Here is a 23,084-nt window from a genome sequence, read left to right as displayed (position 1 = left end):
AGAAAGTTATCTATTTAATACCTTCTCTAATTTGGCCTATCTCCTCAAAATTTAAACATTTTATTGAACCTCCAACAAACCCTTTAAAGCACATCTAATGGGAGTGAGGTAAGAGTTATTCTTGGATGAAAAGTTTTTTCCAAGATTCAGAGGAATAGAATACCTAACTGTAAACACCACAGAGATACTTAAACCAGAGCAACCACCGTCAAGTTATTCTAAATATTCTTGTGCTGTTTACAAGGGAAGTCTCTCACAGCACCCCAGAGCAAGATTCTAGGCAATGCTCCAAAGAAAAAGAGAAATAAGCTGACTTCATGTCAACGCCATGAAAACACTGCATTGTCTTGGAGGAGGTTGTATTTATTGCTGAAGCAGAAAGTGAGAGACATTTCTCAGTTATTCATACCAAGGCTTTGGCATTGATAGTGCCACAACAGAAAGGTCATTATTTCTTCTGGGGAGAGGATTGCCTGTAAGGTAATGGCAAGTGCACAGCAGCAAAGGATAAGTTTTGGACTATTTTATGCTATATGTTTCAGTAGAATTAAATAAAATCTTAATATATTTCATAAATGGTCAAGGTTTTCCTGTGTACAAACCTCGAAAAAACCCCCACAATTCATAAATTCAGCATAATTATCTTAAACCTTTGTGTTGTTGAAGCAGTGTTTGAGGATTTACATCACCTTTAGGGTGTTGCTAAATTTTCTAACGTTCAAATAATTTGTAGTTAAATCAGAACACTGAAAAATGTTGAAAATAGGGTAGTTTTTCTGCAAAGTCCTAGAAAACACTGAAAACTTCTAATGAGGTTTTGCTTGGATGTGTTTATTTTAAAACAAAGAAGAATGCTTTTCTAATGCCAAAATTAAGAAATTCTTGGTTTGACTAATGATTCCTCCAGGGACCAGGGATTCTTTCTAGCTTTCAATTTGCTATAAAAGAAAACAATAACCCATAAAATACCCTGAATAAATACACAACACAATTTGACATAGCTTTTTAGACAATGTTACTAAAACAATTTGCATGGTATAGTAACAGTCTTCTGTGGGATTATATAGAGTTTGTTAGGAAAACAGATAATCCCTACATTGAATAAGTGGAGACAAGCCCTGAAAGGAGGGAAAATTGAGGAAACATTTATCTGTTTTAAAATAACAGATAAAATAATCAAAACACAGGTTCGGGGGGGGGGGGGGTTTGTTTGTTTGGGTTTGTTGTTGGGGTTTTTTTTTGTTTGGGTTTTTTTGTTTGTTTGTTTTTTGGGTTTTTTTTGGTTTTTGTTTTTTTTTTGTATCATTGCATCTCTAATGAAATCAGTTAGGAGCACCAGAGTAGTACATCAGGTACCTAATGTGACAGGCTAATTGTCACCTGTCCCACAGAAGCGAGCAGTTTTATCTGATAAGGAATATAGTACACTGTTATTTTCTGGTTCCTTAGAACAAAAAATCCAACAGTTCAGACAATACAGCAACATAACAGAATAACTATATTCTAACCATCAGACTTGCTGGCAGCAGTGTGCTGAGAGGTGAAAGAAGAACTGATATAGTAGCTGGATGAATCTGGCAGTCCAGAAAATGTGAGAGCTCCCTCCACTGCTTAATGCTTCTGTCAGTGCAGTTCCAGGAACTGCTTCTGATTCTGAAGCTGGTTCCGATTTATCATTAATATATTGCTCATAAGTAGAAGTGCATATTGATACAGTAAATGAAGTACAGGTCAGCTTCAGGTATGACAAATATTTAATCATTGTATCTCATGGTAGCTCTCAGAGTTTATATCTTCTTTGGGAGTGAAAGCTTACTTAAATATTTTAATATTGTAGGCTATCATGAAACATCCCACCAAATTACAGACTGGCTATCCAGTTTTTTAGTGCAACTCTATTGTACTTACTGACACCACAAAATTGTTTTAACGCTACCAAGGCCAAAATCTGACTACCACAATATTAACATTATTAGTCATAAAATACACCTTTCCTTCCCTACAATTACAAATCCTACTAAGAACAGCTCTGCCAGTTGTCCTGATGCATTAGGCATTGTCTTGCTCTAATAACAGGTCTTGCACAAAGCTACTTTTGGTTTTGGTTTTGAAATGCTCACCTCAGTAACTTTTGTACTTACTCAACAGGTATCTTCTGGTTTAGTTAGACGTTTTAGAAGAGACTAGGAAGTTATTATTCTTGCAGGCTTATTTAATGCTAGTGGCTAGTCCGATCTATGAATGTCATTTACAGCTCTTCCTTGAGCCTCCGCTTCAAATGCCGCTGACTGGACTATCCTTACCCATATCCTGAAGATCGGTCGCCTGGTTTCACTTTCCTACAGCTTTAACTCTGCTGCGTAATCCACCTGCAATTTCAATGAAAGCAGGAGAAATCTTTAACTAAAGGGCTGAGCTACCTACGCTACACTAGTAGTACACAGTACTCCAGTCACAATGGACTGTCCCTCAAAAGCTGTATCGTGACAGGAGGAACAAACTGCCAAGCTGGGGAGAGCCGGACTCGGCCCTGACAAAAGCTGTATCGTGACAGGGGAACAAGGCCCACCACTGCCAGGCCGGGGGGAGCCGGGCTCGGCCCTGACAAAAGCTGTATCGCGACAGGGGGCCGAGGCCCACCACTGCCAGGCCGGGGGGAGCCGCGCTCGGCCCAGCAGCGGCAGGGAGGCGGCTGCGCCCATCGGCTGGGCCTCGAGGCGGACGCGCAGGTGCCCATCGTATCTGTACGGGTACATTCACCTTCGCCGTTACTTTTCCCTGCGGGGACCCCGTTCAGCACAAGGCCCCCGCAGTCCGGCCCCGGCCCGGGGAGCAGGCAGAGGCCCCGGCAGCACCGACCCCTCAGCCGGCTGAGGGCGGCCCCGGCCGGAGCCCGCGGCAGTGCACAGCCCGGCCAGGCGGGGCAGGGGCGCCGACAGCTGCGCTGCGACTGGGCTCGCCAGCCCCGGCGAGGGGAGCCCCGCGCCCTGGCCGGGCCGGGCAGGGCAGCGCCGGCGGCAGCCCGGACCCTTTTCCCTGAAACACCTCCCGGGCCCTGGCAGCGGCCGCGCCTGGCAACCGCGCTCGGGACCGGAGGATGAAGCAGGTACCGGCAGCGGGCGGGGTGCGGGGCGGCGGGGCTCCGCGGTCCCTCCCCGCTGACAGGCTCCCCGCCGCAGGCGCTGGTGGACGACACCGAGGATGTGTCCCTCGACTTCGGGAGCGAGGAGGAGCTGGCGCTGCGGAAAGCCAGGATCAGGTAAGGGCGCGGGGAGCGGAGCGGCCTCAGCCTGAGGTAACCGGGCCTCGGCAGCCCCTGCTGCACCGACGCGCTGAATACAGGGAACTCCATTTAGATACTGAATTACCGTTGTTTACAGGGAGGGTGGTCAAGCGCTGGGGCAGGCGGCCCGGGAAGGCCAGGGACCCTCCTCCCGCTCGGGCTGGAGCAGGTGAGGCCGTGGCCTGGCCGGCTGCACCGCTGCTGTGACCCGGCTGTGCGGGCTGGCAGCGGCCTGCTGATGGAAATGGGCATATTGCACACCCACAGCCACGGCTGCCGCTGGAGACTGGCATACCGCACACCCAGAGCCAATGTACCACACACACTCTCTCACCTTCAGCAAAAGTTGAGCAGCAGAGTGCTCCGGCACAGTGTTGCATATGTGGCTGGAGGGATACAGTAAGCTACTTGCAGCACAACTGTCATGCCTTCCTACCATGGGATGTGCTGTCATGCAGAATATAGTATTCCTTATCCTTTTACGTTCCCAGAGGTGTCGCTCTGCATCTCTGCCTGCACAGAGGGCCTAGGGGACAGAGTTGTCATTCCATCAGTGCCTTCTGAAGGCAGTCAGAGGCTGTCAAAAGAAAAGTTTTATGTCAAAAGGAATTATACATAAGCATGCACTCATCAATAATATATATAATCAGCTTTGATTTATATTGCTTTCTGCCCTTCCACCTTGCCCTAGTTTACTCTGGTCCATTAGGATGTTAATTTTTCCTGTAGGTGTAAACAAAGAAAAATTACATGTTAAACCTAATACAAATGTTACCCGAGATGCACAAGCAAGAAATAGTGTAGCTTTACAATACAATTACTCTGTTTTACAAGCATCTGGTGAAGCATTTCTGCCCTTCTAGTGCATCAGAATTTGCAACTACATGATGAGTCAGCCTTGACACAAGATTAACATTCCTGGAGTTGCTGTGTTTCTGTGCTTTAGCAGCAGCACACATTTTAAATGAAGGCTTATATTTTGGTGCAGTCTTGGAGAATATAGCCTAAAGGATTAAACTAAACAGAGAAATACAGCTTAGGAGTGTGTCTTGAGCACATGAACCACAGATTCATTCTGTGGGACCAGACTGGAATTAGCATGAAGTGAAACCACTCTGAAATGTTTGTAGGAGTCTCACACCACCAGTTACTTTACTCTGGAGATCTGTTCCTACTGGTTCACACTACCCAATAATATAGACAGGTAAATGATACTATTAATTAGTCCACTGTAGATACTTACTTCATTAGAGACTGCTCTTCTTTCTTGCCCTCATTGTGACAATACTAAAAGATAATTTCATACTGAAAAGTCTTCTGCTATAGAATACAGAAATGAAACTCCTTACATAGCTCACACAGAAGTTTGGTTTTGTATTTGTGAATAATCTTGTACAAACATGCCTGGAACACACCCACATGCTGCAAATTTTTGTCGTCTTATTAGAGGCTATGACAATACCTTTCAATCATCCTTAATTTTTATCTCAATTTCACCTATCTTGAACTTGGTTAGAATTTGCATAAGCTATGATAAGTTGTGCATTTGCAATTCTCCAAGATACATGCAAGTGCTCCTTAAGAACAAAAGGTATGTGGATAGTGATTTAGTTAGTGGCTATTTTCATAAGATTAGGAAAAAGATAACTTGCACCATCTTTATAGTTCATTGTGGTACCAGAACATTTGATCTGGAACAGTTAGGAGCACACAATCATTTCTTTTTCAAATCAGCAAGTAACACAAAATGATTAAGCCAGAGAGCCTGTTTGTTCAAAATTTGCCTAGAAGTATTTGAAGTACCAGACAGAGGTATAAAAAGCAGCATGTAGAGTGCCGCCGTGGTGCTTCTGAGCAGGTACTGGGAATGATTCTCCTGTGGTTCAGTGGAATACCTTAGGGTTCACCCAATTTGATTCCTTAACACGGGTAACAGCTTATTCCTATCCTAGCAGGCATCATGCTTGCAAAATGAATGGAGGTTATTGTAACAACACAAACAGTAATCATTTAGCCCCACAGCTCCAGTGCTACACTGTATAGATGTTTAGATGCAACAGAATAACTAAAAGTCCAAGCGAGTGGCTTGCTACACTTTCAGCAGCAAATGTATGCCAAGGAGAACCAGTGCAGAGTTTTAGTCACCCTTATCCTTTACGGGACTTGAATGCACGGAAAAAAGTTACCATGTTTTAAAGTCTATAGCAAGGGTCCTCAAACTTCTTAAACAGGGGGCCGGCGCGCAGATGAAGTGGCAGGAGGTCATCTGCGGCTGCTCGGTTTCCCCCCCAACCCCCGGGGGGGGGGGGGTGGCGCGGGGCAGGGGGGTTCTGTAAATACCGGGGGCCGGATTGAGGACCCTGGGAGGCCGTATCTGGCCTGCAGGCCATAGTTTGAGGACCCCTGGTCTATAGTCTTCCATTAGTACAAAAGATGTTAGTTTATATACAGATTTCTTAATGCCATCATATTTCTGGAAATTGGCTTTTAAAAAATTTTATAAACTACAATGGAATTAAATATAAATGCATTCACTTAAAAAAAAAGATGTAAAGGGTTTTGTTTCAAGACGGATGCAGACTGTTTAGCTTCAGGTTGCAGAAGACAATTTTATCTATCTGGGATTATGTCCTTATTTAAAATTCTGTTTGTATATGATAGGAACTTTAAGTTTCATCTGATGACAGAACAAAAGTGTTTTCTTAATTCACAGCCAAGTGAGGAATTGAACAATTTATTTACTGGATTCTGTTTTGGCTTTTGTTTTTAAAGCATAAATAGGTGGACATTTTCTGAGATGCAGAGAGTTGTCCAGAGAAATAGGTGCAGATTTTGATATATCTCCATATGCTTCCCCTAGGACAAGAACCTGCAAGCCTGTGTTTTTGGCCTGGCTAGCCTCCTTGTGAGAGGGCTGATATTCTGTAGCATCAATAAAGTCTTTAGCACTGTAATAAATGTGAGCCTTTTGCTAATGTATTGTTTTTTAGCAAACACCCTTCAAAACTGAATGTTGGAACAGATTCAGCATCTAAACAGTAATTCATCATCTGACTTCCAAAATGAAACACTGCTTCTCCAAAGTTGCTTTCACATTTGAAGCACTGATACAATTATAAAAGCTCAGTCCACCGTGATATGCTTTAGGGCTGTGATCTATGAATAGCTTGTATTGACACAAGATACCACTTACGCAATGAACTCTGACATCTTCTTGAACAAGATTGAGACTTGAAGTAGCAAGACACTCTGCTCCACCTGCCCACCCACCCATCTGCTTATGGCAGAAAAAGCTCCTTCTGCTTAAAATGTCACATGTTTAGTTTTAAGTCAGAAGAAGTTTTTGGAAAGTTTGAGGTTAGCATGGGCATGATCAAGAGTAAATATAAACTGCAGCTGTGCGTCATTCTTGCTTCTGCAGTTACATGTGTGTAGTACCACAAGGACAACATCACCATTATAGAATAGATAATTACTAGAACAGTTACACAGCTGTAGAATACAATTAAAAAAATGAACATTATTGTGTTTTAAATCTAACAATAATTTGTTTATAATAAGCAATTATACTTGTGTATATGTTATCAGTATCATTTTATTATACACAATAGTAGAATAACAAATTTAATAGTTGAATAGTTAATTATGACCTAGGCCATACTACTGCTAATTGTTGGCAGAGGTAGAAAAGCTTAATGAGACAATCACCAATTTAAAATAAAAATCCTATTCAGAAAACAAGGTATATTCATTCAGTCTCAAGGGAAGAAGTTACTTAAAAGCAATAGCCTCTAGTTAATTGTCACTTTAAACCAGGGGTCCTCAAACTTTTTAAACAGGGGGCCGGCGTGTGGATGAAGTGGCAGGAGGCCATCTGCGGCTGCTCGGTTTCCCCCCCCAACCCCCGGCGGGGCGGTCTGTAAATACCAGGGGCCAGATTGAGGAACCTGGGGGGGCCGTATCCGGCCCACGGGCCATAGTTTGAGGACCCCTGCTTTAAACTAATTGACACAAACACAACTGTACAGAATAAGTTTTTGTACTTGGCATATTACCCTGAAAATTGTACTGTGCTCATTACAGCATTCTCCAAACTGCCTGTCTTACTGTACTGGCTAATATTCTGTGCCATATAGTTATTTCTTCCACTGAAATTCCCCTTTCTTTTGTTACAAACAAAATTTTGTTTGGTGAGCATAGCAGAAATATCTAGTGAAAGAACTGTTCAGTCCCCAAATTGTAGTCCCTCTGTTTCACACATTACATATGAAAGTTAATTTTGTCTTGTACCAAACTGTTATATTTCTATTTTTTTTAGTTTCAGAATTCCTGTTCTTGTTTTCAAAACAGGTCTGAAAGGCATAAGATCTGTCTCTATTCTTTTGTACTTTGCAGTGCTGATTTATTTCATGAAATGAGGATTTCAGGGTAGTGTTGAACACAACCACTAAATTATTTCATGCAGTACCAAACAAACTGGTGGAGGACTAGATTTTGTTCTGTTTTTGAGGAAGTTTTGCTATGAACAGAACATTCCATCTTTTAACTTTAGATCAAATCACAGAATGGTCTGGGTTGGAAGGGATCTTAAAGATCATCTAGTTCCACCACCCCACCCCACCTCCCGTCATGAGCAGGGATGCCTGAAGGTTGGTTATTGGAAATACTGTTTTGATAAGGAAGATAATACATCAACGTATGAAATAATAGCAACGACAAACCAAAATAATATTACAAACTAGAAAGAGTTGTGTTATACTACTTTGTTAACAAATACTGTAACATCTCTTCGTGTCCCACAACTTTCTAAGTGCTCTGTGTTTTTCTTTCTAGGCACCCACTGGCCACCTTTTTCCACTTGTTTTTCCGAGTGAGTGCTATTATTACCTACTTGTTCTGTGACTGGTTCAGCAACAGCTTTGTTGCCTGTTTTGTCACTATTCTCCTCCTTCTATCCTTTGACTTTTGGTCAGTTAAGGTAAGATGACCCTGAATAGTAATTACCTTTGAAAGTATTTTGTGTGCCATTAAATAAAAAAAGCGAATACATATACTGACAAAAGTGACAAAGACATTGTGATCTGTTGATTTATTAAACGTCTAGCCCATTTTAACTAAGGTATGTAAATACCTTAGTTACTGCTTATCACCATGTTCTCTATGGCTGATGTGAGCTACTAATACAGTGAGAAAATTGCCTTGCCATAGGTAGGACTGATTTGTATGCCTCCCCTCTTATAAAAAAAAAAAAAAATTAATCCCAGCTTTCAGCAATGGACGCCAAAGGATGTCCAAGCTGCAGCACTGTGCCCAGACCCAGCAGGCAGGAGCTGCAGAAGGGAGCCCAGCTATGGCACTGGTACCCTAATCACACACGGGCAGGTGGGTCAGGCCAGCCCAGAATCCCAGGGGCTTCACATGTGGAACAAGGCTTTTGATTTGTAGAAGTGAAGCACTGATGCATCTCCAATATACTGAAAGCTTCTAGTATTCATCCAGGTGCAGAGATATTTTCTTAATTTGTTTGATTCCACACAGCTTGCTTGCTTACAATTAATCCTCCATTTTGTCAGTGTGCTTTTGTTCACAGTTCTCCTCCGTTACTGAGAAAATTTGTTTATTGGGGGCTTCTTCAACCAACTGACTTAGAAGAGATACATCCTATAATTTCTTACCTAAGTCAATGTTATTGTGTTAATTATGGTCTTAGAAGAGAATAGGCCTCTCAATTTGTGGTAACTCATTCATCCTTAATGACTATTGTGCTCAAGCTGGCACAGATTTTAGAACTAATTTTAGTATTTGATACAAAATATGATTTTCAGGCATGCTTGTCTTTTTTTAAAAATGTTAATCTGACAAGTGAATTATGCTGCTGATTACTGCAAATTGTTTTTGTCACTAGAATGTGACAGGAAGGCTCTTGGTTGGTTTGCGTTGGTGGAACCAGATAGATGAAGATGGGAAAAGCCACTGGGTGTTTGAAGCAAAAAGGGTAAGTATGTTAAAAAAGCATGGAATCCAGAGGAAATCTTATAAAGCTGATACTAAGTCAAGTAAAGTAACAAACAGAGCACCTTTGTAACAGTTACTTTTTATCCAGCTTCTGTGGAAGATAAGGTATTATTCCTTTGCAAGTGCACTGGATTGTCACCTGCTGGAAGCATTCAGGACAATAGTGGTCTTGCAACATTGTCATCATGTACATCGGCCGCATAAATATTCATAGCACTGTACTACCGGTATTAAACATTTCTGGTAGTTCTATCTTATTTTGTAGTGAGAACGTCTTGTTGTAAACACACCTTCCCATAGTTAAGCCCAACACAGAACCCTCTTCAGGAAAGACCTATGTTGAAAGCAATGCTGAATAGTTAAAATTCAGTATTTTGAAAATAATGTTTTATTCATGCTCATGGAATCTGGTGGGGAATGGAACCCAGATCACAGAGTATTCTGACACTGCTAGAGCTCCACCAAACACCCTGAGCAACAAAGCTATAAACCAGCACTTGGCATCTCTACCAGGGTTAAGACCTCAGGTTTTTGCTTTCACATGCTGACATTCTCTGCACAGCCCCAATCAGGCAAGAGCCTGGCAGAAAAGCACTTCAAGGTCTACTGCTAGGACACTCCTTTCAAGCCCGTCCAGGGTGCTGTGCCCAGTAAAATACTGCACGTGCAGGCCTGGAGTGCCTCTAGCAGCGCTGCAGCTGCTTGCCTGGGGGAAGCAGCCAAGCAGGAACGCGGCCAGCTGCATGGGGCTGCACACCATGGAGAGGGTGTCAGACATTAATGTTCTTCCTGTAACTTAAGTGAAACCTAAAAAGAGAATATATGCTATCCTGCATGAAAGCAAATAAACTAGACAACCTTCAGGGTTTCTTAGTTCGGTCAAGTCAAGACAGCAAGACCTTTCTTAGCACTTAAAAGCAATGGCACTCAGAAAGCAACCTTCTGACCCCCAAATTATTCTGGGATAAGCAAGCCTAGGTCACCTATTACAGTTTGTTAATTCTAGCCTGGAAGTACAAAGTCAACTTATCTGTATGGGCTAAAACCTTCCAAAATATCTGGCAAACAATAGCTTGATTAGTGTGACAATAATAATACCGCAGGAAGAAACATATAACTAGAGTGGATTGTATTTTTTGTCACGGCTTAGCCACAAGAACTGCTTTGTCATGACAAGGTCCTAGAACACATGCAATTCTCTTACTCTCCAGAGTCAGGCATTCCTCACCTCCTTTGCTAGTCCTCTGGCAACTTTTTAAGATTTCTTACTTTACAGGTAAATCTCTTAGAAATATTCCAAGTCATTCACCAAAAATAAGTAGCTGCTTCCTGGCATGCTGCTGATGCAACAGAGGTTTACCCCTGAAACCCTGTCTTCATCGATGGCTTGCTGGATGAAAAGTAATTCTTACATTTACTTTCCAAACATCACAACCCCCTTCTACTCTCCTTGAGCCAACTGCAGCCTTTTGTAATCTTGCTTATCAAGTTAACTAGGCCTTTTAGGTGCAGAGTTCTCAGGTGTTCTCAGTTGTTGCTAATGCAATGTCACTGTTGGGTAATTTGCCAGTAATTCAGTATTCAGGTGATTAAACCCTTTTATTGACTCAGAACAGCTCTTATTCTGTAACTATGAAGGCCCAAAACATTTTGTGGACCTCTGCAACATTACTGGTTTAGAGGGTACATAAAAAAATTGAAGACTTTTCATAATTATTGTATCTTTTGGGGTTTTCTTAGGCAAGATAGGCTAACAACTGTATTTACAAGGTGGATGCCATTGTCTGCCTTATGATGGAGGGATGAATATTATCTTTATATTGGAGAATTCAAGATACTGAAGATAAACTAAAAGGCTTTTCAGTTTTCAGAGTGGAAGAGCCCACATGGTTTTCTTTCCTAGTTGTGAGGGTTGTATTTCAGAAGTTAGCACTAGTGGTATCTGAGTGGTCTGAAGTTTGGAGTGAGATTTGGAATTCTGATCTTTCCTGGGAGACCAGAACCTTCTGAATAATTATCTTCCTTTAGTTTCTTTTAAGTGTTAGGAGTTAACAATGACCCTTTCAGTGGAGATAAAGACACATGAGTTGTGCTGACCCGAAGAAATCTGCAACCAGGGCTGTTGCAGCCTGCTTCCAGGCTTGTTTCCCTTCCCTGAAGAACACGCAACACTGCGCGCCTCTACAGAGAGCTGCCAGCAGTCACTGCCGTGTCCAACACTAGCATTACAGAAGAGGCATTTTCAAAGCCACAGTTCTGAATTTGTGGAATATCAGTGGACTTTGTTGAAGTATTTTTTTACATAATAAAAACTAAGCTTTGCACAAGATTTAAGTTGAGCCAGGATACTGTGTGCTTTTAGGAAAATGTATGGAATTGGGCACTGTTACGAGAATTCCATTGTCTGAACTAACTAATAAATCCTATGGAGGACATCTCAAGTTTGCTTGTTAGCATTTCCACCAGCTCATTGCAATTTCCACATTAGATGCTGTAGCTTTTCTGATACTGGACTTACTTTATTCACCCAAGCTTTTGATGTGTGAACGGGGCACATGTGACAAAGCTACACTATAGGCAGTGAAGTACTCACACTGTAGTTCTGCTTGTAACACTCTCTCTTGTTTCATGCTTCTCTGAAGCCTTGGTAAAATTTGGATCTAATGTCAAAGTTAACTTGGTATTTCTGAAATTTTCAGTGTAATGGAACTTTGACTTTAAAATACTACTACATTTGTAGTGTTAGTGGGAGCTATCATTGACAGAAGAAGTAATTATCGCATTTAAATGAGACCAGAGACCAGAACATTTTGAAAAGAAAGTGTTGTCATGTATGGTAGGGCAGCAGGCAGAAAACTTGGCATCAGCTACTTCTCTTCTTATTCAGTCTTCCTTCTATGCATGTAATAAGTGAAATTTAGGTAAAGAATTAACTTTATCCATTCTTCCTCCTCTGCTGATTTGTTATATATTGTGGATTTTGTTGTTGTGACTAACAGTTTCAATAATTTTCCTTCTAGGCACCTACAACAGCTGCCTCAACTGAAGCTGAAGCTCGAATATTTTGGCTTGGTCTCATCATCTGTCCAGTTATCTGGACAGTGTTTTTCTTTAGCACTTTGTTCTCCTTGAAGCTGAAATGGCTGGTAAGTCAGGGGGTACTGAAAGACCTACGGCTGACAGACACTGCTGGTAGCGGGGAAACCCAGATATGTTAGTTTTGCAACAGTCTCTGAACCAAATCTTCCATCTACAAAAATTCCACTAACAGCTTCAAGAAATCACAAGGAGTTTTCTGCTCTGCATTCAGGAACAGATGAGTAATTTTTAGCCCCACTTCTACTAGATTATTGGATGTCAACTCCTGCATCTGACTTGAGAACCGTAAGTGTTTGGCAAAATTACAGGCTTCTTTTTAACTGTAGCGACTTACTTTTCCCCGACTTACTTCAATCAAAGGAAACCGATAGGAGAGGACAAAAAAACGAAGCAGTGGTGCTAGTTTTCAGGTTTTCACATCTCCTTAGAACTTGAATGTTACTTGCTCTTAAAAGTAAGGATTCTAGATACCTTTTGAAAGAACCAGTATCATAAAGCTTAAAACCTTGATAAATTGAGCTCTAAGTATGTATAATTACTGTATTTATAAGCCACCTACTCTAAGCCACCTACTCTACCAAAAAAAAAAAAAAAACCCAGAAAAAATTACAAATGTTTCTAAATATAAGAGGAAACTTACCTATATATTGCATTATGTTAAGATATTTTTGTCTATGAAATCTTCATGTTCTCCCCTGTAAACATTAAGTGCTTGGATAATCACCACAGAATTCATTTTGTCAAGTTCTTAGCCATGCTAAGTACAATGTCTTAATTCACTTTGAAAAGATAAGAAGTGTCTTGAACACGCGTAGCTACATAACCAGTAAGTCAAGATTACATTTCACTATTAAATGAAACAGAAAATTAATTCATGGGTATGATTCAATTGGCCACTAGAAAGCAGTTCATGATTTGCAAAATAGCATAGCTTAACAAGCAGTATTTAAATTTAAACCAGCTGTCTTTCTCCACAGCTCCACCTTTATTTTTGAAAACCAGAGATCATGTGCTAAGCTAAGAGCTGGTTAGAGAAGGACCCTAACTAGCACTGGAGGCAGGTTGCTCAGATGCTTGTAAAAGTCAATACAGTAGCTTCCAGGAAACTGTATCTGAGGCGCAGAGAAACGTTTTTTAGAAGTTATTTCATTAGTCAATCAGGTGGGTTCTGCCTGCTGCTAAGCCTATAGTACTATGAAAGAAGCTAGTTGTTGTCACTGCCTGTTAATGCTAGATATGATTTATATCCATTGATGCGCTTTGTAAATCCCTAAGTTTCTCAAGGATCTTATGTGTATATAATAAGGCATCTGTCAGCTAAACAAGCCTGCAGGTTTGGTATTTATCTGGATGATGTGCAACTTTTAGATACAAATTGGGCTTAAAAAAAAAAGTGAAAAGATTATAGAATCAGTTGAACGGGACCCTTTTTGGGTAAGTGCTTTTAGGAGAGCAATGAAGTTTTTCAAGATACACAATGACAAAAAAAGTTTGTACTGGTGTTTTGATAGAGAGGCATTTCCTAGAAAGGAATGATTGTGTTTAAGTTTGACATGATTGGATCTCTGTGAAGGTCATTTATTTGTGGAAGGAACAGCCTCCTCTTAATAGCATGTATTTATATCTAAATAGTGTGTATACACATATACATGCATTTGCATATATATATATATTCTACATGTACAGTCTTCATATAGCAGCACATTTGTCCCAGCTGAACGTTTGTTTGTTCATAGGCTCTGGTGATAGCTGGGATCTCCCTTCAGACTGCTAATTTATATGGCTACATCCACTGCAAATTAGGGGGACAGAAAAGCACGAGCAGAGGAACCTCAAGGCTTTTTGTCACAGCAGATGTTCCCAAGAGTAAGTACCGAGTTGGTCTGTCAGCTGTAGCCCATGATGCTACCGTGTACTGACCTGCCTCACGCTGTTGGTGTCGGTGTGTTCCGGCTCGCAGGTCCCTAGGGGACTCCTGGCAGGGCCACCCTGACTTTCCAGCATGCCTCCTGCAGAACTCACTGGGGGCCGTGCCCCGTGTCACACTGCTCTGGGTTCGGACAACCGAGCTTTCCCGCCCCGTGAAGGATGTCCCCCAGAGAGCTCCTCGGGGGCTGCCTGCCGAGGTACCGCAGCGCCTCTGTGCCGGCACAGCTGGGCGAGCCACCCCCACCCCCAGGTGCTGCTGGGCTCCCGCCAAGCTCTCCTCCACCTTTCATACCGGATTCCTGTGGACGAGGTTGTGCCAACACCCACACGTCCTGTATTTGTTCTACAGGACAGACGAGAATTTCAGAAGACTGCACTGAAGAATACGGGAAAACAGGCACTAGATAATCAAATCACTAAGAACTAAAAGGATGAGCAGTAAAAATACTCATTTGTGAAAGCTGAAGGTATTTAAGCTGTTCTAGAAACACACATGAAATAATAAGCATTTTATGTCATTTGAGTCTTTAGATTCTGAAAGGTTTCGAGCCTTTGTTACCTAAAAGTTTAACCAACAAGCAGTTTGTGTAGGCACAAAAACAATGCTTACGGTTCATACAGAGCACACTTCTTTAAGAAAAAAAAAGTATCTGTCAGCTAACCTGAAACCGTTGGATTATCTTAACCAAGAATTAGAAAAGATGCCGCTCGTTTGTCTAACTCTGGAACTACAATAAAAATCAAACTGCCTTTCCTTCTTGTACACAATACTGATTTCTCAAAGCTTTGATTCCTCAATAAAAAGAGGAATTACAGTTACAAAGGACCTCTTAGTTATCAGAGACACTGAATATTTACTTTTTAGTGTTCAGGATTAGGGTCAAGTAGAAGAGCAGAAGTCACGTAGAAAGTTCACACAGTACCTGTGTGAAGCAGACAGTTATGTATAAACAGTTATAATATGTAAATCTTATTCCGATACCAGTAATAAATATTGTACTTGTACTACAATTAACTTGCCTAAAATCCTGTAGGTTTTTATTTTAAAACTGATGCCAATTTATAAAAATAGGAGACAGTACTACACTGAACTTCACTCTAAATATAATCTTTTCCACTGAAAGGAAAGATACTTAAATGATGTTATTCAGTGAGAGAGAGCGGGCATTACAATTCATCCTAGCGCAGAAGGCAGGGTAAAGCCCACTATGCGTGCATAGCAGAAACACCAGATAGCAAGCCCTGATGTCAGCAAAATGTATTTTATATTCAACTTCCTAAATAAAACCTTGTATACGCACGTCTTCAAACACTAAGTTCGTATTCAGGTTACTGGTACCACCACGACACCAGATGCAGACTGCGCCTCTACTACAGCTGAAGACTCAGTTTTACAGCTTTCTAGCAAGCCTTGAGACTACCCGTGAACTACAAGAATCTTAAACTATGGAAAAAAACCAAGGCGAGAACATTTATATTAAGGATTTATTTGCAATATACAAAAAAAATACATTCCTTCCATTAAATCAAGACATAAGTTACTTTTCTGTAATTAAACATGAACTACATTTTTATTCCGTTCATATATTATCTTCTCTTCTTGAAAATTGCGTTGATCACAGTATTCCTGAATTCCTACAAAAGACAGGGAAAAGTTAATGTCAGTATTTTAGGTGCATGCCAGGAGTTACTTATTGCTGCACCACTCTGCTCCTTATCGGCACAAGTACCACAAGCTGGGCCTCTATCACAGTGAAACGGCTTTAGGAATTTCCCAGCTGCTGGTATTTTCAAACTGCACATCACCAGCTCCTTAGGTAGGTCTGTACGTTTTTTTGTGCAGTGACCATTAGAACTGGAGGAAATACCAGCCAAGTGCACCACACTCCGCTATGGCGAGCCCCCTCAACAGGCTGACTTCCGAACCTCAGATCCTTCTGTGACAGCAAGTACAGACACACCTTTTCTGAGAAGGAATGACAGAAGCCAAACATTGAAGCTCGTTACTGAAGAGGTTCGTTACTGCTTTAAAGCCTGTCATAACTGATGCCCAGAAGCGAACATAGTATCTGCACCTGTTACTTTCATAATGGCTGTGCACATCTACTGTTTTTATTATTCATGACAGAATTATCCTGTTTAGCACTTTTATATGCTGCAGGGGAGCTCAGAACTGAGAGGATCCATTTGCACAGTGATTTTCAGACTTACTTTGAATGATATTCCTGTAAGAGGATGTAGCTGGAGAGTCAGGTGCTTCAGACAAGAAAGACTGGCCTTTGTCACAACTTTTCCCTTGAAAGACAGGGAAAAAACAGGAAAGCAAAGCAATGGGAAAAGATGAACTATTCTTTGTTTTACCCTTTATCCTGCTACCAATTACACCCTTCCAAGGAGCCACTTGCACCTACTCCTTTTAAGAAGTCCCTATGTCATTAATATAACTACAACTGCAGCTCACAAGGAATACTATTAACAGAAATCTTCAGTCATCATTTTGGAAATACTGACCTGTTCCTTGATGTCATTAAATCAAGTGTTAATTGGTAATAGCTAATGGACAAGGAACCAAGCCTTCTCACTAGCCGCAACAGGATTTGGGTAGTGCTAGTAACAGAGACATTAAAGCACTACTGTCATGCTGAGCCATCTACAAGATACTACTGTTCATTGTAGTTATGATTTTATTATTGTATATCATATATATTACGTGATTTTATTCACACCAAAGAGAAAGACATGTACTTAACTATGATTATACATCTGAAAAGATGCAGTCTAATCTTAATCAAGATTAAGTTTCAGGCTAAGGCAAATATCCTGGCACTTTCCTCTTTTCATACCATGCTATGTCGCAGTTACAGTAACTTTTGAATCAAAAAAATGTTCTAAAAGTGGAGGTTTACCTAAGAGACAAAATGTTTAATATTCTAATTTATCCATGTCCAAGTCAGGGTTTCCCAGTAACAACATAAATATAGGAGGAAAAACTTGTTTTAAACATAGTGAAATATAGTTTAAGTACTTTACCTATTTGAGGATCTAGAGGCACTTTACCCAGGAGGGAAACATTTAAGTTCTGGCACATCTTCTCTGCACCTCCCGTAGTTGGGGGAAAGATCTGAGATTCATTCTGGGACAAAGTCAAAATTAGAGTTAATATACTGCAGTTCTGAGAGCAAGGCATTTTTGAAGCAGTATTTTATATACAGGCAGTTTCAAGACAAAACGTGCTGTAATGTACAGACAGCCTTACCTTACACTTTGGACATATAAAGCCACTCATATTTTCCACAACACCTATGATTGGCAGTTTCACTTTATGGCAGAAGTTGATCTCCTTCCGGACATCCTGAAGTGACACTTCCTTCAAATATTAGGAAACACTGCTGTTTTGACTGTAATGATTTGATGCTGAACATATCAAGTTACATCCTTAGAGCTCTTTTAAATAAAGTTCATAATAAATCTTCACCGCTTTCTTCTTACTTTCAGGAACATAAACCTGTGTCATGTGTTCTAGCAACAACGCTATGAGTAACAACGGAACAGTACAACAGCGCTGGCCTACTGAATGTGGTTCTGTTTTGAAATCTGACCTGACTAGTATAAAAATTCAGCCACATTTATGTTTTATCTCCTGTATCAATCTCATATCTTTAGTTCTTTAAATGTAACTTTTTCACATTTCAGTTTACAGAAAAGACCCTCGGTGTTCTTTGTAGAGCAGGCACGGACAAGAACCACCAGGATTACGCTTGTTACCTCTTCACAAATTACATTTGAGATAGTTTATCGTCCCCTCAGGCTTTTCACATCTGTGCCTGTCCTCATTCAGTTCTCCTGTTCCCTTCTCCTTCCCTCACCACCTGTCTGGTATTGCCCTCACCGCTTCATGACCTTTACAATTTATTCTTGCACCTGTTTGGAACTACTACGTGTCTTTGGCTAGCTTGATCTCCTGTTCCTTTCCAAACCAGGCATTAAGACCTATGTTTGAATTTGACATATTTTGAGTTTCAGCTTTCCAGGGGCTGATTTTTCTTCTAAAAATGCAGATAATAAAGTTGCCAATTAGAGGTAACAGGCTACTTCATGTGGTGTCAAACGGCGCACATTTTCTCACCTAAAAGCTGAACTTCTTACTGACTTCTGAACATTAAGCTGCTGGTGAGTAAATTACAGATTTGCAATGACATGAACTCTAATCTCAAAGACAGAAGTGAAATCCTGCATTTCCTGTCACCACACAGATCATGTCAGCTTTTCATTGTGAACTGCTCAGAGGTTTAGTGACTCACTTGGATCCCCTACTCCACTGAGACACCGATCGAACTCAACAAGCAGCCAGCCGTACGCACAGAACAGAAAAGTCAACTCCCTTAGATTCTGTACCATCATTTCTCTGAAGTAAATAGAGGCTAAACCTAAAGAGGATTGGCTTCAACTGCCATGATGCTACAAGCAAAGCAAATTAAGTTCCCATACCTGAGGGGTAGTGACTATAACAGCGCCGGCTACATGCGCTGCACCGAGATACTGCACAATAGACAAGTGTTCGTCCGATGTCCCTGGCGGCGTGTCTATTATCAGGTAGTCGACTTCACCCCAGTCCACATCACGAAGAAATTGTTTGATCAGTCCTACAAGAGAGGATAAGAATGTGGAAGAAAAAAAAATAATCTCACTATATTTCAAATTTTAGGGTGTACTTCAACTTTTATAGTCTATGTATGCAGATTCTTCTGACTTGTCAAGTAGAGAGAAGCTTATTTTGCCGAGACTTCAAAAAAACACCAAAACCAAACAGAACGTGACCTCCTAACTTCATCAAACGAGTATGTTCAACTAAAGAAAACAACTAATCACTCATTTTTTCCTGTATCTTATGAATTCATTAAACAAGCTCACGACACTAAGTCTTTCAAGTACATAAATTATGTTGAAAACACTTGATACATACCATTTTTTTTGGGTCCTCTCCAGATGACAGCATCATCGGGACTACTAAGCAAGAAGCCCACTGACATAACACCCAAGTTTTCTTCAACATACTGGAAGAGAAGTAGAGAAACTCAGCAGAGCATACAGAACAGTAAAGAAAAGAGCAAGAAACCAAATCTAAAACTAGATTTTATAGAAAAAGCAGTTGGGGGACAGGGAAGACATTAAGAACATAAAGGCAAGAAACCTTATGCAGCTCTTTTATCAAAAGACATTAAAAACTATAATTTTTGTTCAACGCTCACCAACTACATTCACAGACTGAAAAAAAATCCAGTTGTACTAACATTTACAGTGGATTATGAAACCACTGGAGACCATGTAAGGATAAACGCAGCTTTCCCTCGCAGCATTGAGCTGTCTTTTTAACCTTCTCTGCATTTTCTAAAGGTCAGTGAGGTTTTTCTTGGGGTAAGATACTTTTTGTCTGTCATTGAAAAGGTGACATACTATACAGATGCACGATAAACGAAAAAGTAATCACAGCATGTAACATCTATTTATTGCCCGCAGTGGGGAAGTACAAGGAAAACAAGAGATACTTAAGATAATAATACTGTTTTAGAGATGTAGTAGTATTATGTTTAACAAAAGAAATCTAACACTTTGATCTATATAGGCTATTTACATCGTTAGAAAAAGAATTAATAGACGTACCATCTGCTCCTTCCTCACTTGTTTTTCATTGCAGAAGACAGTGCCCAACCCAAACAAACCCCACAAACTTTCTGGAACAGTTGCACCAACTTACCACTGGAGACCAGCCAGATCCACTTTGATGAACCTAAAAATTGAAGTTACAGCAGAAATCAATACATGTTACGTAAAACATGACAATAGGTAAAAAATGGGTAAATAGATATCCTGCTCACAGGTACAGTACTGCTTTATTGGAGCAGCAGAGCTAAAAATGGCAGAAGGGCCAGATCTGCATTAATATGTGAATAATACCTGTTCAACTCTTTTGCAGGAAGTTTACTGTGACTTTATATAAAACATTCCAGGGCTGATAAAGGGTGTCACGCTGATATTACTGAAGTGTTACACAGCCGTAAGTGGCCAATATGCAGCAAACGTTGGTCTGCAGCACTGGCCAGCCGGAAAGCAGCCAGCCCTTTTACGAACCAAATTATGCTGGCCTCCCCCACCTCGCCGCCTTTACCTCCCTTCCCACCGCCACACACGCTTCCCAATATGCAGTTGCTCCTTTTAGAAGCTTCATATCTACATCACTCTAAAACGTTAACAAAAACCGAGCAGCAATCCTTCAGACGCCACGACAGAGCATCCGCTCACCTGCTCTCCGTCCAGGCCCATCATTCTGGGGATCGACGGCCCACAGATATCGATGTCCAGCAGCGCGACCTAGGAACGGACACACGATCACCCGCTGGGGCCGAGGCCGGGCAGCGCTGCCGCGGGCAGCCGGAGCACCCCGGGCACCCGAACCCCCCGGCACCGGCTCGGCGCGGCCCCGCCCCTCGGGGCTGGAGCCCGGCCCCCGGCAGCAGCTGCCCCCGCGGGGCGCACTCACCTGCTTGGCCTGGTCCGCCGCCAGCCCGAGCGCCAGCAGCGCGCTGAACGTGCTCTTCCCCACGCCGCCCTTGCCCGACAGCACCAGCACCGCGTGCCGCACCGCCCGCAGCCGCGCCCGCAGCGCCGCCGCCTCCGCTGCGGGAACCGGGAACGGCCGTCAGCCGCCGCCCGGCCGGGGCCCTCGCCCCGGGGTGCCGGTCCCTCCCGCCCCTCGCCCCGGGGTGCGCGTGTCCCTCCCTCACCCGGGTCCGGAGCGGCGGCGCCGGCCGCGCAGATCCCCTGGTTGGGGCATCCTTGGCAGGCGGCGGCCCTGCCCGCTTGCGCGCTGCTGCTCCCTGGGCACTCTGCAAAGACAGCGAGAGCTGGAGCACCGGCAGCACCGGCACCACCCCGCCCGCCCTGCCCGGCCGCGCTCCCCACCCTGCAGCAGCTGCCCGTCCGCTAACTCGGCCATGGCGCCCGCTGCGCGTCACTTCCGGCGGGCGGACAGAGGCGGGGCTCCGGGCGGGACTGCGTGTGTCTGCGCCGGCCACGCCCGCTACCGTCAAGGGGCGGGGCCTCTGCGGGGCGGGGCCTCTGCGGGGCGGGGCCTCTGCGGGGCGGGGCCTCTGCGGGGCGGGGCCTCTGCGGGGCGGGGCCTCTGCGGGGCGGGGCCTCTGCGGGGCGGGGCGGACGCGCGTTACCGGCAGCCGCCCGAGGCGCCGTTCCCGGTCCTGGGGTTGCGGGGCCCGCCCGGCGGGAGGTTCCTGCGCCGTTGTGCTCAGAGGCCTCGCCCCCGGCCGCCGCTGTCGGATGGGGCCGGGCTGGGCACCTGTCGGGACGTTGCTATGGAGGGTTGTTCTGCCTTAACTTGGCCCATCAACCTCTGAGCAACCAGGCGGCCGCTGTCAGTCATACATAAGAATTAATGAAATAATAAATTAATCTTCCAAACCAAGGAAGTATGGACCGGCTTGTGACACTGACCTGGCCCTTACTGGCCACCGGGGCCCGCTGGCTGCCCCCCCCCCCCCCTTGCCTGAGGGAGGCCTGGGCCCCTCGGTCGGTGAGCACGGGGAGCTCAGCCGGCGGGCACGGGGAGCGCAGGGGAGCGCAGCTGGCAGGCACGGGTGGCTGCTCCCCGCGACCCCCCAGCACAAGCCGACAGGCAGCACCCGGCTCGCGACCGCACCTGCAAAACGCAACTGCAGACCTGGATGGCCTGAAGAGGCCCCCTGAGGGTCCCCAGCTGGGACACTTACCGACACTCAGCAGGAACTCGGGGAACCGTACTTAGTCTTACGAGGAGGAAAATGTTTTGTCAAGACTTTTTACCATCTTTTCACCTTCCCTTCGTTTTCCCATTGCCTGTACGCGAAGCTCACCCCACTGCGACGATCAGAACAGCACAGCCACCACCCGCAGCAGGAGCCGCCTGAGCAGCTGCTCCACGAGTAAAGCTCCGGCATTCAGAATAACCCCTTAAGTAGCGAGACCACCTTGCTTCGGAAAAATGCACATGATGCATTCATGTCCTTTGAAGAAGTTGTCAGTTTTGCTCCGGGAGATGCATGTAACGTGTGTGACCCCAAGACAACAGTCCCTCGGTCATGGCTCCTTCCCGCAGGATGGTGGCTCACGCCCCAGGCAGGGCCCACCAGCTCCAGCGGGACGGTGACTCACAGCCACCGGTTCCAGTTTCAAAGCCCCCGATGGTAACTCGGGCTGGAGGGACGGGCAGGCCGGGGTGGCGGCGGCAGAGCTGGGGGGGGACCGGCACTTCTGCTCACAAAGCCCCTATTGCTTTGGCTGACAGTGCTGTAAGAAGGGTATTTTTCTGACTTGAGCACAGTCAGGAGTCTCAAGTATTCCCATTTCTAACTGATTAGTCCCAATACTTGATTATTTTAACATTCAAGTGTTTAAGTTGCTATTTTAAGGCAATCTGACTTCGAAAACACAATATATAGAGAAGAGTATCTGGTAATATTTGGAAAGGTACCAGCACATCCTGGTGTTAAATCTTCTTCTTGAGAGAAAAACACGGCAAAGTTATCTTTTAATGAACACTCTCCACTTCAGCAACAACAAGCTTATTAGGAAAAGCACTTGTGTGGGGGGAGACACCACAAAAACTTCTGACTAACTGCCCACCTATGAAAAAAACCCTACAAAACAGATTCTTAAAATGCATTTAGTTATTTGAGGAATTCAGCCTCTGTTTTTCAGTCATTAATAA

The 23,084-nt window shown here is 43.4% G+C and overlaps 2 protein-coding genes across 7 annotated transcripts; one reads left to right on the top strand and one right to left on the bottom strand.

The window, feature by feature from the left end:
* The first annotated feature begins 2,876 nt into the window (after positions 1-2,876).
* TVP23A (trans-golgi network vesicle protein 23 homolog A) lies at positions 2,877-18,807 on the top strand. 5 transcript variants are annotated; one of them, XR_005103895.1, is made up of 8 exons: positions 2,890-3,106; positions 3,180-3,259; positions 8,117-8,261; positions 9,189-9,278; positions 12,319-12,444; positions 14,134-14,263; positions 14,676-14,793; positions 18,020-18,807. XR_005103895.1 is itself a non-coding variant. In XM_037385322.1 (7 exons), exons 1-7 carry the CDS (start codon positions 3,098-3,100, stop codon positions 14,363-14,365), a joined length of 588 nt encoding a protein of 195 aa, XP_037241219.1. In that variant the 5' UTR covers positions 2,877-3,097; the 3' UTR covers positions 14,366-14,669. The 5 variants fall into 5 exon arrangements, 3 of the variants coding, with proteins under 3 accessions (XP_037241219.1, XP_037241218.1, XP_037241220.1); XR_005103894.1 differs by lacking the exon at positions 18,020-18,807 and adding an exon at positions 15,655-15,903; XM_037385322.1 differs by lacking the exons at positions 14,676-14,793; positions 18,020-18,807 and adding an exon at positions 14,358-14,669 and having other exon boundaries at positions 2,877-3,106.
* On the bottom strand, positions 15,794-21,370 carry NUBP1 (nucleotide binding protein 1). Of its 2 annotated transcripts, XM_037385318.1 has the most exons (11): positions 21,287-21,370; positions 21,109-21,210; positions 20,865-21,001; positions 20,627-20,695; positions 20,082-20,114; positions 19,290-19,380; positions 18,815-18,969; positions 17,583-17,693; positions 17,357-17,459; positions 16,538-16,621; positions 15,794-15,961 (listed from the first exon to the last, which is right to left on the bottom strand). In XM_037385318.1, exons 1-11 carry the CDS (start codon positions 21,318-21,320, stop codon positions 15,879-15,881), a joined length of 1,002 nt encoding a protein of 333 aa, XP_037241215.1. In that variant the 5' UTR covers positions 21,321-21,370; the 3' UTR covers positions 15,794-15,878. The 2 variants fall into 2 exon arrangements, with proteins under 2 accessions (XP_037241215.1, XP_037241216.1); XM_037385319.1 differs by lacking the exon at positions 17,583-17,693.
* Between the last annotated feature and the right edge of the window lie 1,714 nt (positions 21,371-23,084).

The sequence above is a fragment of the Falco rusticolus genome, chromosome 4 (assembly GCF_015220075.1).
Source record: "Falco rusticolus isolate bFalRus1 chromosome 4, bFalRus1.pri, whole genome shotgun sequence".
NCBI lineage: Eukaryota > Metazoa > Chordata > Aves > Falconiformes > Falconidae > Falco > Falco rusticolus.
Note: the sequence above shows the minus strand (reverse complement) of the source record. Positions and strands in the feature narration are given on the sequence as shown.